This window comes from Anabas testudineus, chromosome 9 (genome assembly GCF_900324465.2).
Source record: "Anabas testudineus chromosome 9, fAnaTes1.2, whole genome shotgun sequence".
Classification (NCBI taxonomy): Eukaryota; Metazoa; Chordata; class Actinopteri; order Anabantiformes; family Anabantidae; genus Anabas; species Anabas testudineus.
The window spans coordinates 11306494-11325169 of NC_046618.1; the positions used below are offsets into that span (position 1 = coordinate 11306494).

Here is an 18676-nt window from a genome sequence, read left to right on the forward strand (position 1 = left end):
AGTGGAAAACAGTCTCCGGTAGACCACAGTGCACACAGGCGCAGGAAACCTCCGGATCGATCCTGCTGGTGAATGAATTCACAGCGATCGCCCCGTGTAAGATCCTCCACTGAAGATCTCCAGTTTTCTTGTTCAGGGGGGCTTGTAGAGGTCCCTCCATGTCGGGTGCAGACCAACAGCGTGGGACAACCTCCTCCTCCACACCGTGTCAGTCCTGACCCCCAGCTGGACTCTATTCAACTCCACGACGCAGCAGGCGTACAGAGTCCTCCCCGTGACGGTGTAGAGGTCAAAGCACCAGGTCGAGTCTCTAAAGTCCAAAGTAAAACCAAGTTCAGGAAAAGGATCTCGCTCATCCGGACTCTCCACGCCACTGCAATAATCCTGCAGCATCCGCTGTTCATCAGCAGACAGTCTAGACAGGACCAGTCCCAAAATCCTCTCTGAAACCCGGGCTGATCTCAGACCCATAGCCGAGGCCACGGCCGGTGCGTTACCCAGGTCAGGACCAGCCACGTGAATCAGGCGCTTCAGTGTTGTCAGTCCCGAAGAGAGCAGAGCAGGAGTCAGACCCGGGGTGGAGCCGTCGTGGACGTCTAACCGGGCCCCGCACAGCAGGGGCTCAGCCAGGAGCCAGTGCAGGGAGACCGAAGGCTCCAGCCTCCTCCACCCGAACAGCCGCCAGGAAAAACACTCCGATAAAACACAGGTAAAACCGAAACATCAAAAGTGGAGTCCATTAAAAACAGCGCAGAGTCCAGGTGAAGTGCGTCAGCCGTCTGTAGAATGGCAGAGGCCACGGGTCTCCAGACCACATCCCCAGGCCCAGAGAGAAACCTTTGGACAAACTGCAGTCTGAAAGCGGACACTCTGCTGGACAAGTGGACCAGACCTTGACCGCCTTGATCCTTGGGTAAAAACAAAACACACTGTGGCACCCAGTGAAGCTGGTCCCAGAAAAAATTCACAATAATGGACTGAACCCGTTTAAGAAGATCAACAGGGGGGTCCACACAGGCCAGGCGATGCCAGAGCCCACTGGCCACCAAGTTGTTGATCACCAGAGCCCTCCCCCTGTACGACACCTGTGGCAGTAGCCACCTCCACTTTTGTAACCTCCCCTCCACCTTCTCCACAACACCAGTCCAGTTCCTATTTACACTCTCTTCATTCCCCAAATGCACACCCAAGTATTTAAATCCCCCCCTCTGCCAGGTGAGACCCCCCGGTAGAGTGGGAAGCCCACCCCTCCACCTGCCGACAGCCAACGCTGCACTTTTGTGCCAGTTGACCTTAGCAGATGAGACATTGCCAAAAGCCGTTACTATATTTTCTAAAGTACGGATCTCTGTTTGTTACTTAACGAGAACGGCAACATCATCTGCATAGGCCGACAGCACAGGGTGGGCCGTACAATTAGGTAAAACCAAACCACTAATGGAGGACCGGACCTGACATAAAAGAGGCTCTATGGACAGTGCGTACAACATCCCTGAGAGCGAGCAGCCCTGTCTGATGCCTCGTTGCACGTTAAAAGGAGCGCTCAGCTCACCATTGACCTTCAGTACACTCTCAATGTCCTGGTACAGAACCTTGATCATAGTAAGAAGAAGACTGAAATAGTCATGCTGTCTTATCTGACTAACTAAACTCTCAGTTCAGCTTTTGATCCTGCAGTCATCAGCCCCTTTGAGATTTTGTGTTTCGCAAACTGAAATATTGTGAAACATTTACCTCCATGTATGTATTATGTAATATTTATTTCTCATTTTACCATTGAATCACACACTTGACAAACAATGGAATTCAGTGTAAACAATCACATGGGAAATGATCTTTATACATTTCTTAAATGTATTTTTATCCCAAAGCCCCAAAAGTAATCTGTAAAAAAAGAAAATTATAAAAAACAATCATTGTGAAAGAAAATTACATGTGAAGAGATTTGGAGCCAGGTTGATGAATCATTTAATACATTTGGTGTGAAAAGGCATTTGGAAAAAAAAGTCTCTATTTAACAGATTATGTAAAGTAATGTCTGTGGTTGTTGTTGTTTGGCTTTGCTGCCAGCATCTTAAGAAGGGCTGGTGAAGGGTTTGATCAGATCAAGGTCTTGTCATTGCCGTCTTCCAGGAAATGATCTTGAACCTAGAAAACACAGAAGTTAACACTGTAATAAAGCCATATTTGTTAGAAAGCTCTTGTTACTATGTGCGGCTTTTAGCTTTTTGTCTGTTCTCACCTCTTTACATGTCACAAGGTTGCACATGCATTCAGTGGCAGCCTGTCTGATCTGGTCTTGCTCCTCAAACATGTAGTTCTCAATATCAGGCAGAGCCTTTTCTTTCACAATCTTTTTTCTATAAGACAGATAAAATTGTATATTGAAAACATTGTGCTGGACATGTCTGGAAGAGATGTCATAGAGACTAAAAAATCATATGATGGGGAAAAAAGTACCTTAGTTTTTCACTGTAACCAGCCAAGTTGGTGAGGCCTTTCAAAGCTTCAAAGTTCTGTATTCCTTCTCTGTCTGTGTGAAGGAGACTAACTAAAGGACGGACCACCTCATACATCTGTCAATTCACACCAAATGTCTCGTATGTTACACAATTGTTCATGTGCCGGACATGCATCCCCGCACATAAACCATGCAAACATACTGCACGTACAGTGCCTCGCAAGATGCATCCAACTCACAGCAATCTGAACAGCCAATCGTCTTCTTCTGAGGAGTCATTCAGAAATAATGTTATATGTCCACAGTAGCTGCTGCAGTCCCCGCAAAGGAAAAAGCTGTTCCTCAGGCAGATGAGCCCCGGATCACAAACAAATGAGGCTGCGGATAACAAACGCAGTGTTGATCTCCAGCACAGGCTGACTGTGTGTTGGTGAAGAGTCACGGCTCTACTGAGAACAGCGAGCTGCCCAGTGCGTCTCTGTGTTCCTGCCCTGCCTCTTTTACATACAGCCGTGCCATTCAGTGCACCACTGGACAGAAACTCAAAAAGCAGCTCGAGCAGGCCCTCTGCAGGCCATGACACTGTGGTGTGTGCAGCTACGACTGAGAGTTATCTGCTTTCATTCTCTAAATGTAGTATGAAAGGAATGTTGCATGATCATGAAGTGCAAACATGGATATTTGGGTAATGTCATCTGTGAAAGAAGCTTTAGTTCAATTTTAAAGAACAGCTCTCAGGTTTCAGGAGACATTACCTTGCTGTTTTATTTCATAAACCGTCTGGTGTTTTGTTCTGAAAGTTTCCTTTTTTTTTAAATTTCATTTTAGCGTGGAGAGAAAGCAGCAGGTCACATGTGAGATATAGTGATTAATTTGTTGTTAGTGTTGCACCTGAATGAATGAATTGCACTTGAGGCACAGACCTATCTCACTACTGAGCAAACAGTTTAGAAATATTTTCCATTTTGTAACATTGCGGTACGTGTGTTGGAGGTTCGTACAACACTATAAATGAAAGACAGTTTCATATTTAATGTGTTTATTAAAATCTGCAGAGTTGCACATGATTAAGTTCCTGGGTCATACTGAGAAGGAAATGATCCATTTTTCAATCTGCTCCGATCACCTATAGTATCACAAAAAAATAATGTCAAAACAAATATAATTACATCTACAAGTGCACATTATGTGAGCTATACAGTATGGTCGTACAGCATTTAATGGCCACCAACCTCAATGTGGTTTCTCTGGCTTGTGGCATCTTTCGAAAAGGTTCAGACTTATCGCTGAAACAAGATGATATTACGCATGAAGGCATGTAACATCACAACAGGTAGACACATGAGTAAATTGTGTTTTTTTTAGTTACCTGTCTGGCTGCTGATTTTGATCTCTATTTTGTCTCTTTTTTAAGAAATATATCACCAGTACCAGTACCAGTACCAGTACTAGTACCAGTACCAAGCCTGTGAATAAAGAGATGGATGTATTAGATAATTCTTCCAATACACAATAAATCACAATATTCTGAGTTCACCTGACTACCAATATGTGAAAGACAAAATACTGCCACCTTGAGCAAAGCAAGAACACAGGTGAATAGCAAATGCAAGTCTGATTAATAGCAAAGCCACACTTTCAAAATCTTAAGAGTTAATGGAAACAGGTTAAATAGACTAAAGAAATGTGAACCACTTGCTCCTTATCCTAAAATAGATGTTAATGCAGATGTTCAAAACCTACCAAGAACCACATAGACAGCGGGTGATATGGGACTTTTCTGGGGCTCCTGCACGTTCATTGTTGTATTTGATGATGATGTGGTAGCTGCGGCAGAGAGAAGAAAATACTCTAGTTAATGGTCAATGACAATAGCAAGCAGCATGATGTAAAGTGTGTATCTGCAGGAAAAGCTTACCATTGGTAAAGGTACAAGCTTTGGTGGAGTCTAGTTGAGATAATAAAAAGAAGTGTCACAAAACCAATTGGCACCAGTTAATGGTGAGTAAAATTCAAATACACACTGCCAGTCCAAAAAAAAGTCACCACCTGGATTTAACTACGCAAATAGGTAAGAGCCTCACATTGAATAATTACTGCATGGATGATTATGCTTCAGCTGACAACAAGTTATTGATGCAGTGATTAACTTCTCATTTCTTAAACAACCATGTCTGAAGACACATCCTCTGGTCGTGGAAAAGATGTTAATCAGTTTTAGAAGGGTCAAATAATGGGCATCAAGCAAAGAAAACATCTAAGAAGACTGATGACACTAGGTTAAGAACTGTCTAATGGAACAAGGTCATGTGGTCTGATGAGTCCAGCTTTCCCCTGTTCCAGAGTGATGGGAGCATCAGGGTAAAAAGAGAGGAGGGTGAAGTGATGCACCCATCATACCTAGTGCCTACTGTACAAGCCTGTGGGGGTAGTGCTATGATCTGGGGTTGCTGCAGTTGGTCAGGTCAAAGTTCAGCAGCTTTGTGTACCCAAAGAATGAGGTCAGCTGACTACCTGAATATACTGAATGACCAGGTTATTGGGTCAATGGTACAGGAATATTCCAAGATGACAATGTCAGGATTCATCGTCTCAAACTGTAAAAGAGTGGTTCAGGGAGCATGACTCATCATTTTCACACATAGATTGGGAGCCACAGAGTCCAGACATTAAACCTATTGAGAATCTTTGAGGTATACTTGACTCAAGACAAGATCTTGGTAAAAAATGAATCAAACTCTGGATAGGAATAAATGTGACATTGCAGAAGCTTATTGAAATGATGCCACAGTGAATGCATGCTGTAATCAAAGCTACAGCTAAAGCTAGGTTCAATGAAACATTAGAGTGTGTGACTTTTTTTTTGACAGGCAGTGTATTATCAGTATGAACAATTTACTCAGTCTACTTACACTGCATATTGAATAAAAACAGTTTAATGAACATGAATTGAAATCTACTGTAATATCTAACTTGGTCCCAGGGATGTTTTATAGTAAAGTTATAGTATAGTTTGTGCCACCACAACAAGAATGAACTGCAACTACAACATTCACAAAGTAAGTCAGCCACTAAACCCAATATCGAATGGACACATAAATATAAACTAAAATTATTTTAGCATAACTAGAACTTGCATCACACAGCAAGTGGACTGTGCTGCATTTTTCCCTCTGACTAATTTTTCTACCTCACCATTTACCGCTCATCATCATTACATTGTTTGACAACTTAATATAACAGAGTTGAGAAAACCCCGCAGGAGTTTACAAGGCACAGGATTCTCATTTTCAAAACTAGCAAGGGAGCTTAATGCAGGATTCTGAAATGAGAATTTAAATCAGATTTATAAATAAGCACATGCATCTGGGACTTCAAAAGACAAATTAGGTTTAAGAACAAAGATAATGATAAATAAATAAAAACATATGATGTAGAGTATGAAAAATGAGTTCACAAAGAAAAAGGACCTACTTGTACATTTTGTGGTCTTGATGTAACTGATTCCTTCAAAATCGCAGCTACCGGGTGTATCGATGGAAACAAATGCCCGACCTCCGTGCTGGCACACAGTATTAGGTGGAGGGAGGCCTGTGCAGTCTGCAATCTGAGTGTGACTGAAGAGCAACTCGTCGTTGCAAAATACTTGAGTCACATTAAAAGCACATCCTGAAGACTTGCAGTAAAACACCTGCAACACCGTGCTTCCACCTGTAACATCATACATAATATCTATGTAATATCTCTTTTTTTTTAAAGTAGTGTAAATAAGAACAGAAAACCACAGCCTCACCTGCTGTGACTGGAAAGCACCAGTCGAGTCCAGGAGCCAACAACAGCAGGAACAAGGTGACAAGCTCTGTCGAGGCAAACATACAAATCAAGCTGAAGGCTCTGTGGTGGTTGTGGTAAATCACTTTATTTGCATCGACTTACCGTTCATTTTAGGGTCTGATGTTGAGCACGTTTTTGGCACCAGCCCCCTTGCCTTGCACCTGTTGGAGATGTTCAGAGTTCAGTAAGTTAACTTCCTCACATATTCCTGTCAGCATCACTTGTTGTTGTTCTGCCTCAGCACATCCCATCCTGAAGCATTTAGAGTTTTTGTTTATTTCGTTTTGGACTTTATAATTTAAATGTTCTTCCTACTAACTATGAGAACACTTTGCTATGAGTTTGAAAATCTTGAATCTTGATCATCTTTGTCAAAGCCAACCTGCTGGTAACACAGAGGAAGTCTTTCCTTCCTTTATCTGACCACATTAGACACTCACTTGTAGAGGTTTCGGATTTAGTTTTATCATCTCAATCCTCAGAGTGAACACTGTACATATTATTATATACTGTATGTTATAGTATTTGCTGGAAACTTACTGATATGAGACATTTTCCCAAACTCAAATCTTAGCTTTCCATTTTTATTTAGCTTTTCAAACCCTGAGCAGCACATTAGTCTCATCGTTCAACGAACAACAATGAAAACCTTCATTAACCACAGCACTACTAATCTGCTACACCATTTTTAATAGGGCAAAGATTTTACCCACACAAACAATGTTTTTGGACATGAATCAATGAAAGCTGCAGTTTTACATAGAAATACTACGATACTAGGACATTAAGTTTCGCCTAATAAAGCAGCCGCAGGAGCAACACTTATAAACTAGCATGGACTTATAATCCGTTAACATCTCCAACATAGATCATCTTGATTTTACACCGTTATTTTTCTAACAAGTCATTTGTTCCTGGGTTTACGTTTAACCTGTGCGCGCTCCCGCTTGGTGAACGCGGATCTTGGCGTCACTCTGTATAATCTTGATCATCGTTTGTTATTAATAACGTTATTTACTGTAATTCCTCAAGATAGAGAGTCAAGCATGAGATCTGAGCCATATAAAAGGTACAACTTTACACACCCCTCCACCGAGAGGTCTGCACGTTTCAAGCTGCACGTTGACACCAAATCGTAAAAATCATAATTTCTATAGGCTTTAGATATTATAATCTGCCTGATAATCTTTGGTTTTGACTTACCTGAAAAAACGAAGAAGGTAAGTGGAGTAGACCACAGCCACCTCACAAAATGCTCTTATAAAATCGAAACGTGGTGGTCGTGTACTTCCCTTCAAGGGCGGAGGCACAGCTAAAGTTTGACTTAAACCTGCCCCCTAAAAGAATACCCAGGTATTCAGCAATACCCAGGTATTCAGCAATACCCAGGTATTCAGCAATACCCAGGTATTCAGATATACCCAGGTATTCAGATATATCCAGATATATGTAGATATACCCAGATATATGTAGATATACCCAGGTATATGCACTGAGGGTTCATCAAATATTATGAGATGCTTGGGTTTGTACTTTTTTTTAAAAAATTCAATTCAATTCAATTTTATTTGTAGAGCGCTTTTTACAATTGACATTGTCACAAAGCAGCTTTACACAACCAAAGAACACTACATAAACAGTGTATGTGTATGAGTCATAATAATGTGATTGTCCCTGATGAGCAAGCCGAGGGCGACAATGGCAAGGAAAAACTCCCTGAGAAGGCAACAGGAAGAAACCTTGAGAGGAACCAGACTCAACAGGGAACCCATCCTCATATGGGTGATTACATGCTGTGTAGGCAGCAGTCCAGTATAACAGTTAAAGTCAGGTGTTTACAGGAATGTCAAAAAAGGCTATTTTTAGTTTGTTTCAATCTGATTGTTTCCATTAGTAAGAAGAAGACTGAAATAGTCTTGTGAAGCTGACTAACCAAACTCTGGAACAGTTCAACATTTGATCAGCCCCATTTGAGATTTTGTGTTTTGTCAAACTGAAACATTGTGAAACGTTTAGCTCTTATTTCAATATTATATTTATTTTTCATTCTACCATTGAACCAAACACTTGAAAAACAATGGAATTCAGTATAAACAATCAAGTGGGAAATGATCTTTATACATTTCTTAAACTTATTTTTATCCCAAAGCCCCAAAATTCTCTGTAAAAAAAGAAAATTATAAAAAAGAATCATTGTGAAAGAAAATTACATGTGAAGAGATTTGAAGCCAGGTTGATGAATCATTTAATACATTTGATGTGAAAAGGCATTGGGAAAAAAAAGTCTCTATTTAACAGATTATGTAAAGTAACGTCTGTGGTTGTTGTTGTTTGGCTTTGCTGCCTTTTAAGAAGGGCTGGTGAAGGGTTTGATCAGATCAAGGTCCATAGCTTTGACCAGGCAGGCTCGTGCTGCGTCAATGACCTCCTGCCTCTTAGGATTGTCCGCCGCCTTGCCAATCACTGAGAGGATTTCCAGCATCTCACTCTCGATCAGCTTCTTGGCCAGCTCATTGTCGTCTGAGTTGAGCATGTTGTAGACGATCACAATGCCACGGTGCTGGATATTAGGGTTGGTGTGAAGACACAACCTCTGCAGGATCTCAAGCCACTGCGGAGTCTGTTAGGAGGGACGAGTCGCTCAGTCAGTGTCACTCTGGTAAAACGTGTTAATGTCACATGCTGCTTTTTATAGGGATTCAAATCTACTGTATGTGTGGCTTAATATGAAGATGTTAGGAAGTCATTTTATATTATATTATAATAATAATAATAATAATAATAATAATAATAATAATAATAATAATAATAATAATAATAAAACCAAACTTAATAGCCTTAATTACCTGCATTTATTTGTTCTATCTCAATATCTGTTTTTTTTTTTAGATTTTGTAAACAAAGTTATTCTATATTAGCTTACACATTTCATTCAAGTGTTTTGTCTAGTAACTGCATCTCTTGCAGCAAGGCATGCTTTCAGCGAGGTTTTCTGCAGAAGTGAGCTGCAGTGTAATTAGGTAGGTGTCTTACATAGAGCCACATTGGTGCACACATGCCTTTAAACCAGCTTCTAATGTCACACTGTAATTCATATAATACACTAAAAACAACTGTGACCTCTGATACACATACCACTCGGGTCAGTTTGGTGCAGAGCTTCTTCTGAGCAGCAGTGATCATGGCCAGAGCTCCACCGGCAGCTATCTGAAGTTTGTCGTCATCCTCGCCACATAGCAACACCAGCAGTTTCATCTTGTCATTGCCGTCTTCCAGGTAACGATCTTGAACCTAGAAAACATGTTATTATCGTAATAAAGCCATGTTTGTTAGAAAGCTTTGTTTACACACTGTTTGCACGTGTGTATGCTGTTACTATGTGCGGCTTTTAGATTTTTGTCTGTTCTCACCTCTTTACATGTCACAAGGTTGCACATGCATTCAGTGGCAGCCTGTCTGATTTGGTCTTGCTCCTCAAACATGTAGTTCTCAATATCAGGCAGAGCCTTTTCTTTCACAATCTTTTTTCTATAAGACAGATAAAATTATATATTGAAAACATTGTGCTGGACATGTCTGGAAGAGATGTCATAGAGACTAAAAAATCATATGATGGGGAAAAAAGTACCTTAGTTTTTCACTGTAACCAGCCAAGTTGGTGAGGCCTTTCAAAGCTTCAAAGTTCTGTATTCCTTCTCTGTCTGTGTGAAGGAGACTAACTAAAGGACGGACGACCTCATACATCTGTCAATTCACAGAGATATTTTTGAATTATTTTATGGAAGAACACACAAGTGTAATGATTACAAGAAGACTGTAAATCACTGACAGAACAAATAAGGCTATAAATAGCAATAAATAGCACTGAACAAATAATTAAATCTCCTTTCAGCGTACAGATGCTACAGATTACAGATATACAGATATCTACAGATAAAAAAAATAGCAAGGTCAAAAGTAGAAGTGACAACTGTGTAATAAAGGGAAGGTTTTGAAGAAAGGGGTGTGTCAGCAAATTTCCATTCTCCTTTTCTCACCTAGTGTCATATTCAAAGAAATTTCACAGAAATAAACAAGCATGTAGTGTAACATGGCGTACCCTTTCACCGGGGAAGGCGATTTCTGGGTTGGAAACAGCTGCAATTTTGGCAAGGGCATGGCTGGCTTTCACCTTCCCCGTATCTGTCCCTTCCAAAGCAAGTGGTATCAGAGCCTGAAGACAGAGACATTAGGAGACCTTTCTAAAGATTAACACTTAAAGATCATCACCTTATTACCTGTGACTATATGAAGTATCATACATTCACTTGATACACACAATGATGCAGTCACTCACCTTTCCTCCACCTTGGGCTACAATAGTACCACGATCTCTGGCATCCTCTGACAATGCCAAGAAAACCCTAAAAATAAATAAACGAAAACAGGGTAAGCTATTGTCGCTATATCTCATAGCACTGCTGCAATTAAATTTATTTTAGTTTAAGTTAAGTTAACTGTGTTTTATGTTGGATTCTCTCCTGTGGGTGAGGTGACAAAGATTCACGGAATCAAACACTAATTTCAAACTACATGACAAATGTTCAAATTCTTGGTATTGGCTATGCTGTAGTCAAGCAGACATTATCAATGCACAACGTTACATGATCTGAGATGAGTCAGATGATTACTGAGGAACTTCCAGTAAGCTGTATGTGGGTAATGACAGACAAATGCTACATCATTTTAGCCTCTTGCACCTTGCCAACATCTCTTTAGTCTGGTCGGTCAAAATGGAGCTGTCTGCTTTAACCATGACAGCCAGAGCTGACGTGACTCCAGCCTTCAGCAGCCTTTTCACTCGCTTCTCAATAAAGTCCTTCTTGTCCTGAGGAAAGAGAGTGTGTTTACACGTGTATATTAGCAATATTCCTTGCTGTGTCTGCACCAATTTCTATTTTGTGGTCTGGTAACTCAGAGGCAGTTTGGTACCTTAGGGTGTTGCTCAGGCACATGTTGCTTCGAGAACTTGGCAAGTTGAACCAGCTCAGGAATGATTTCCTTCTTATCATAGCAGTTGGTGCAGTTAACCAAGGTGCAAGCTACTGCATATAAGATTGTCTTATCCCTAGACTGAAGACACAGAGAAATTAGGTTATTTCTAATGTCTAATCAGATCCAGCATACTTTATGTCTTTGTTAGTCATTTTCATACCTTTGCCAGCTCAAACATGGCTTTCAAGGCAAGTTCATCCTCAACAAAGTCATCTTTTACATCAGCATCATTAGACAAGTAAGCAAGACCCTCAATAGCCCACTTCCTGGTTTTGGTATCAATCTGGGGATTACAGAGCCACCTAGAAAATAAAACAAGAGTGTTTAATGATAATGATTCTGGTTAATAATATATATAGTATATTTTTTCATAGGTTAGTACTTTACATAGTATATATCAGAACTATTGATACTAGTTTCAGGTTTCTGACACTGACAACTACATTATTTCTACGGTGAATAATAGCCTACTAGACTTGATCACAGTTGTTTTAACCATCTGTGTGCGTGAGTACTCACTTTCTGCACTGTTTGGCCAACTTCTCTGTGGAGCCCTCTGCAAACTGCCTTAAACTATAATCATCACCTCCAGCTGAACCCAGTTTACAGAGACCCTGGAGCAGACATGGGTATAATTATGCATACATTTATACACAATATTGACCCTAAAGATGTGAACTGTAACTTTTTAACTATGTATAAACAGTGAGGAGCAGGAAAAGTGTAGTAAAGTTCAGTGACAGCTCACCATGATTTACTAGTGTCTGATTTTGTTCATTCTTTTAACTGCTGTATTTCTAGAAATGATTTTTGATCTGTGTGTGAATAATAAAGTCTTGTTGTTTTCTATTATCTTTTTTCTAGGCAGACTAACCACGAGGGCACGTATTTTAATCCTCTCATTTGTGGTCTTCTTGTAGATGTCCTTGAGCAGTGACACACCATTGGTAATTATGAAAGAGGCACGGCTCATCTTTGTGGAGGAATGGATCAATGCCTCCACAGCAACCATCTGATCCACCTCACGTTCAGAACCACACAGTGCCACCATCATCTCCATAATGCCTTGATGTCCAACCAGGGCATTACCGACATCAAAAGGACCTTGAAGCAGTCCCGAAATTACGTTGACAGCATGAAGGGTCTTGTCCATGTTGTTAGGGTCAATTTTGGATCTGTGCAAAAGACATAGGAAATAAAAAGAGTTGAAAGTCTGGTTGTCTTCATTTAGATGGTTTTAAAAACCGCACTGGTAAATGGAGAATTATACTCTATGGACATACTTGATGTATTCATCACAAACATCCCTAAAGTTGTTTCTTTCTGGGTCACACGTGAGGTCATCATAAAGTTTGTTGAGCAGCACACTGGCAATCAGCTGTGTGTTCTCTGTCAAAGGCAGCTGGTCTGGCAGCTCGGGCACCTGACCACACACCTTGAGGATCTTCTTCAGACCTAGAGGACAGCACATATGTGTATTTATACTCTGTTGAACAGACCATGTCAAGAAGTCTGGGATACAGCAGAGGATTAATGATGCAGGTGCCTGCCTAGCTTACCCTGATCAATAGTGAAGAGAGTCCTGCTGTTGTTTTTATCCTTTCTGTCTTTGCGAGGCACATTTTTGGTCAGGAGGTTCAGCGCCTGGTCTCTGCCATGGCCAGAAACCTTCTTACTAGCAACCATCTCCAGCAGAGAGAGAAGAATTGTTTTCAAGTCTTTAGATGCATCTGCAGAGAGGCAGATTAAATAAAGGTTGTATGACAGACCTGTGTGATTCATTCAGTAGTTGGTATAACTCAATGATGATTGTACTGCATTTGCAGTAGTACTGTGAAAAAAATACCAACAATATGCTATAGGGTTTAGTCTATGAGCAAAAACACTAAAAGCACTAAAATCTAATTAACAACTTTTTAACACAGACACCAATGACTATTCTGTCTCACCCAAAACCAAGGCCTCTTCTTTCCCATACTCCCTTGAATCTCCACCAGTCAGGGAGTCATTGATGCACTGGAAGAGGTTGCAGGTTGCTAGTGCAATCTCCTCATTGTCAATCGCCATGATGCTGCACATCTTATCAACGCCCACCATGTGAATAATGGCCATGGCCTGTTTAGGGAGTTGTAGATATAAATTATGAGAAAACATGCCACACAAAAACTCACTACCTACTGTACAGTGGCATCATATGTTGAAAATTTCTAACTCTGGACTCTCATAAACTGTTTGATTTGCTCACCCGAGCTTTGTGTCCTGTGCACATTCCCGACAAAGTACGAATAGCAGCCAAGATCATCTCTGGTTTTCCCGTCTCTATCATGTTCAGCAGCAGAGGCACGCCGTTATTCTGGAAGATTCTCTCTGCCCCAGCATCTTCTCTCGACAGCACAATCAGGTTGTTAGCAGCCTAAATGTAAAAAGAAACACTGCTGTGTAAAACCACAGATGAACTTTAAATCCACAGCCTAGCAGACAATAAAAACAATAAGCTAGCTCAATGACTAATTTTGGTTTACATTACTCACTTTTTCTCTTTTGTCCTTTTCCATTTCTTCATTGAGGAGAATGTCAAACATGTTCTGTACTCTTGAATCTGTGGAGAATGTCGTTTTGAGCTAGAGAGGGAAATAAATCGATTAAATTCAGATTATTTCAAATACCTGGCCAGTGATGGTGGCATATGGCTCAGTTGCAATCATGGGTGTGTCATTCTGTTTGATGCTCACCTTTGCCTGGATTTCTGCCCCCAGTCTACGGAGAGTCTCCAAGAAAGTCTTGTTCTTTGGTTCAAGGGTGGCACATCTCTGCACATCCTTGAAAGCCATGTCTAGTTTTCCCAGCTTCTCCAGAGCTTGGCAACGTCGATACAAAGCTTTAATGTCTGCTGCATCAATATCAATTGCTACAAAAAAGTGGAATAATCATAATGAGCTTGATTTTTGGTTTAAGGTCATGTTGTAACTGCTTGGTAAGAGTCTACAATTAGTGTTGGTTGGTGTTGATTTCTGGATTTATGACTTTACCTTTAGATGCATCAGAGGCTGCACTGGCATAGTTTTCCTAAAACAAAAGAGAAACATTTAAATCACAGTCTATTTTCCTGAGGAAAAAGACACTTTATCTGATGGATGCATGCACTGATTTACAAACTGCTTACCTTTTTTAGGTAGCATGCAGATCTGTTCCTGTGAATGACAGCCAGCGTGTTTTTGTCCTTGCACTCTTTGATGGCTTTTGTGTAGCACTCAATAGCTTTGTCAATGTCTCCAGCCTGGAAGTGTTTATTTCCCTCGTCTTTTAACTGGATTGGGTCTCCCATCTGGTGGAAAACAGGATTAATTACGACATGAAAATTGACATACAGTGTAAAGAAAAAGTATGTGAACCTTTTACAATTTCATGGTTTTCTGTGTTAATTTGTCATAAAATGTGATTTGATCTTCATCTAAGTCAAATACAATGTGCCTAAAATAATAACACAAAAACAATTCTGACTTTTCATGTCTTTATTGAGAACAACCATAAAAACCTCACAGTGTGATTGGAAAGAGTATGTGAAGACTGTGAATAATTACTTTCAAAAGCTAATTGGAGTCATAAGTTAAGAAATCATTTGGTAGGTGTGGAAGAACACGCTTATGTGAGTGATGCCTCGCCAAAAGAAGCTTTCAAAGGATCTACGATCAAGAATTGTTGATTTAGATATAGCTGGAAAGGGTTACAAAGTGATGTCAAAGACTTTAGAAATTCACCAGTCGACAGTTATGGAAACAATCTACAAATGAAGACACTTTGGGACTGTGGCTACTCTACCAAGAAGTGGGCGACCAGTCAAAATGACCCCAAGAGCACAACATTTATTAATGAAGAAACAATCCACAGTACCAGCTAAAGATTTGAAGGCATCAGTAGAACTGACTAAAATCTATGTTCATGAGTCATGAGTACAGTAGGTGAAACATTGAACTAGCAGGGCATGACACCACGAAGGAAACTGCTGCTTACTAAGCAGAACATTGCTGCACAACTGATACCAAGCAGATCAGACCACATTTTATGACAAATGAATGCAGAAAACCATTGACAAAGTGCGTCATGTAAAATACAAATTGACATTCGGCACTTAGAAGAATTAGGTAGTACTATTTTTCACTTTGATAAAGCCTCTAAAGGTTCACAGTCATACATTCTAATCATGAAAAGAGATTTATGGTCAAAAACAATTATTATAATATAATAATATAATTAATATTTAATTAAGTTAAAAGGTAAAAGAGCAACAAAAGCAGTTTAAAGCCTGCTCTGTATATTCACATGTAACGTACAGAGCCTTATTTTACATTTAACATGGTAAATAATAATCATAATCTACTTTAAAACTACTGTAGTATTAAAATCTTCTCATTCTCACCATTCTTGATAATCAGTGTCCTGCTGACCTGGGTATCCTGTAGCAAATGGCCATGCACATGTTATCTCTAACTTTAAATGGCCTCTCCTCAGGCCTTATTTGGGCACGGTTTGCACCCTTGATGAAGCCTTTCAACAAATGTTGCTTTTCCAATTGACAGACACCATCCTCCTTCTCCCCTTATTGGCACAATCTATCTATTTTGTGTCCTTATCCTTATATGCTCATACATGACTGTATGAAAAAAAACAAAAAAAACAATGTCTCTGAGGAGGCTGTACAGTACCTTTAGGATTCTGTTGTGTCTTGCTTGATTCTCTTCTAGGATCTTTTCTGTTTTCTCCTCCTTTGTGAAAGGTGCGGATGTTCAGTCCTCAGTGTCTGTTGCAAACTTTTCCTGTCTTGTGTAACCTTCCCCCACCAACACCTCAATTTATATATTTGGTGAGTCTCGGTGAGGTAGGACAGGACTACAATGGACTTTACATGACATATATAGGTTCACTCCAAGCAGTCAAAAACCTCTATAAACAACTTTGCAATAAGCGTTTTTATAAACAATAATTATGTGCAATGCCTCACATATATTTTGGGTGTCTTTAAATTATCCAAGGCTTAGTGAAAACAGGGTTATTCTCCATCCAACAACTTCAACAAACCCCCCTCAGAGATGGTCTGTCCCTGATAAGGTCTATTTAGGGCACAGACAGCTGAGAACTCACCAGCAAATGCCTGATGGCAAAGGAGCAGGAGGGGGGTTTAAGAGAGTCTATGTGTATGGAGCCACTGGGGGGGGATGACAGCTGTAGGACCACAGAGGAACCTGGTAGCTTCTGGAAAGAGAATTATCTCGAAGCTTTTAGTTGCAGTTGTTAGCGCTTAGAAAATACATTATAACAAGAAGAGTCTTCATAAGTACACATATGAGAGTGTCTCTGTGTTTGTGTGTCCCTGATTATGTAGGTAGAGCCCAATAGTGATGGCCAGCAGGGTTAAACACGTGGACATTACAGTACCAGTGAGGCGTTATGCAGGGTTATGTCTGTTATGGAATTCTTTGTTGTTTTAACATTCTTATGGCTGAATCTGCAGCTGTACTGACACGTAGAGGTTGCTATCTTGACTTCTATAGTTAGACTAATAAGCCAATACCAAGTCAGTTGTTTTTGGTATTGATATATTACAAGTTGCTTTCCATATCTTCCAAGCAGAACTCTCTGTTCTCAGAGCGCAGGTTTACTTGTGGTTCCTAGAGTTTCTAAATGTAGAATGAGAACCAGAGCCTTTAACTATCAAGCTCCTCTCCTGTGGAACCAGCTCCCAGTTCAGGTTCTGGAGGCAGACAGAGTTAAAACTTCCTTTTTGATAAACCTTGTTAGAATTTGCTCTGGTGACTGAGCGTGGTTCTGCTGGTTTCTACCGTTAAAGTAAGTTTTACCTCTTCATCGCCACCTACCTAGTTCTTAAGTGGGATTGTTGGGTTGAGTGTTTCTACCAAGGAAGAATAATCAAACTTGCTTCTGTTACAAAGTGTTACTAACTAGTAACACCAGTAACTAAATTTGTGAGATAAATATCCAGAGCATATGTATAAATAAAATGTATTCCATATAAACTGTAAAGATAAAGTATCTGATGAAGTCTTTTGATAATTTTGCATAAACTTGGGCTGAAAAATGTCACAATTCATGTGTGACTCTCCGGGTTTTCTTAAGAGAGTCACATATATTATACAGTAATATTATAGAATGAAGTTAATTCCTGGCAGGGAAAACAAAGTAGGTGGTGACACCAAGTGTTTTTCTAAGGTAGCACAGCAGGTTGTCAGTGACAAGGAATGTGATGTAAAGGCATTCAAAAATCCTGAAACATACAACAAAACTTCTTATCCTAAAATATCTTTGCGCACCCAATCTTTGCTTTGCTGTGTGTTTTACTTTTAGTATTATGTTGTTCCAGTTTTCTATGAGTTAATATATCAGATCTATAGGTTTCCCAATACTAATGACTCTGAGATGTTACGCGTTTGACAAATCCAATTGATATATCAGTAAGCTATCAGAGAGCATCCTGAGCAGCTGCATCACTGCCTGGTTCGGGAACTGCACCGTTTCAGATCGCAAGGCCCTACAGCGGATAGTGAGGAAAGCTGAGAAGATCATTGGAGTCTCTCCCCCCTTCCATCACGGACATTTACACCACACGCTGCATCTGCAAAGCTACCTGCATTGTGGACGACCCCACCCACCCCTCACACCCAATCTTCACACTTCTGCCATCAATGAAGAGGTTCCGGAGCATCCGGGCCCTCACAACCAGACTGTTGAACAGTTTCTTCCCTCAAGCGATCAGGCTCCTCAACACACACACAACAAACTGAACTGAGCACACACTCACACACACACACACACACACACACACACACACACACACACACACACACACACACACACACACACACACACACACACACACACACACTCACTAGATTTGACATGTTTCCATTTTGCACAAATCATTTGACTTTGCTGTTCTTGCACATAATTTTCCCCACTGTTTTTATAGTACCTCAGATATAAATTGTACGTCTTCAGACGTCTGTCTGCACTTTTTCTTTGTGTTCTTGCACTGTTTACACTAGGTGGCACAGGATGCACTTTATGTGGCTAGGACTATTTAGCAGTCCTCAGCCCCATGTTCTGTCTTGTTAATGTCTTATGTAGCACCATGGTTCTGGAGAAACTTTGTCTCATTTCACTATGTACTGCTTCAGCTATATGTGGTTGGAATGACAATAAACCTTCTTGACTTGACTTGAGCTGTCAAAACTTTAAAAAAAACTTTCCTCATCATCATCATCATTATAAGAATCGGGGGGATTGTTTATTTTAACTAAATGTGCCCACCTAACTTCTGTGAAAACCCTTCCA

At 40.4% G+C, this 18676-nt stretch overlaps 1 protein-coding gene across 1 annotated transcript; it reads right to left on the reverse strand.

The window, feature by feature from the left end:
• Window positions 1–8535: 8535 nt before the first annotated feature.
• Window positions 8536–16142, reverse strand: unc45b (unc-45 myosin chaperone B). Its single transcript, XM_026343634.1, has 20 exons — window positions 16033–16142; window positions 14493–14654; window positions 14359–14395; window positions 14062–14237; window positions 13861–13950; window positions 13575–13742; window positions 13279–13444; window positions 12889–13059; window positions 12613–12784; window positions 12204–12504; window positions 11849–11943; window positions 11490–11631; window positions 11267–11407; window positions 11035–11162; window positions 10632–10698; window positions 10395–10508; window positions 9924–10039; window positions 9706–9823; window positions 9431–9586; window positions 8536–8915 (listed from the first exon to the last, which is right to left on the reverse strand). The coding sequence occupies exons 2-20, from the start codon at window positions 14652–14654 to the stop codon at window positions 8643–8645; spliced, it is 2793 nt and encodes a 930-aa protein (XP_026199419.1). The 5' UTR covers window positions 16033–16142; the 3' UTR covers window positions 8536–8642.
• Window positions 16143–18676: the final 2534 nt, after the last annotated feature.

Bases quoted from the DNA above. Each gene is read 5' to 3' on its own strand.
- unc45b (XM_026343634.1), bottom strand. From the start codon at position 14,654: ATGGGAGACCCAATCCAGTTAAAAGACGAGGGAAATAAACACTTCCAG. The intron at 14,238-14,358 runs GTAAAGTCATAA...ACTTTTTTGTAG, and splicing joins AGCCTCTGATGCATCTAAAG to CAATTGATATTGATGCAGCA. The intron at 9,824-9,923 runs GTACTTTTTTCC...TCTGTCTTATAG, and splicing joins GGTTACAGTGAAAAACTAAG to AAAAAAGATTGTGAAAGAAA.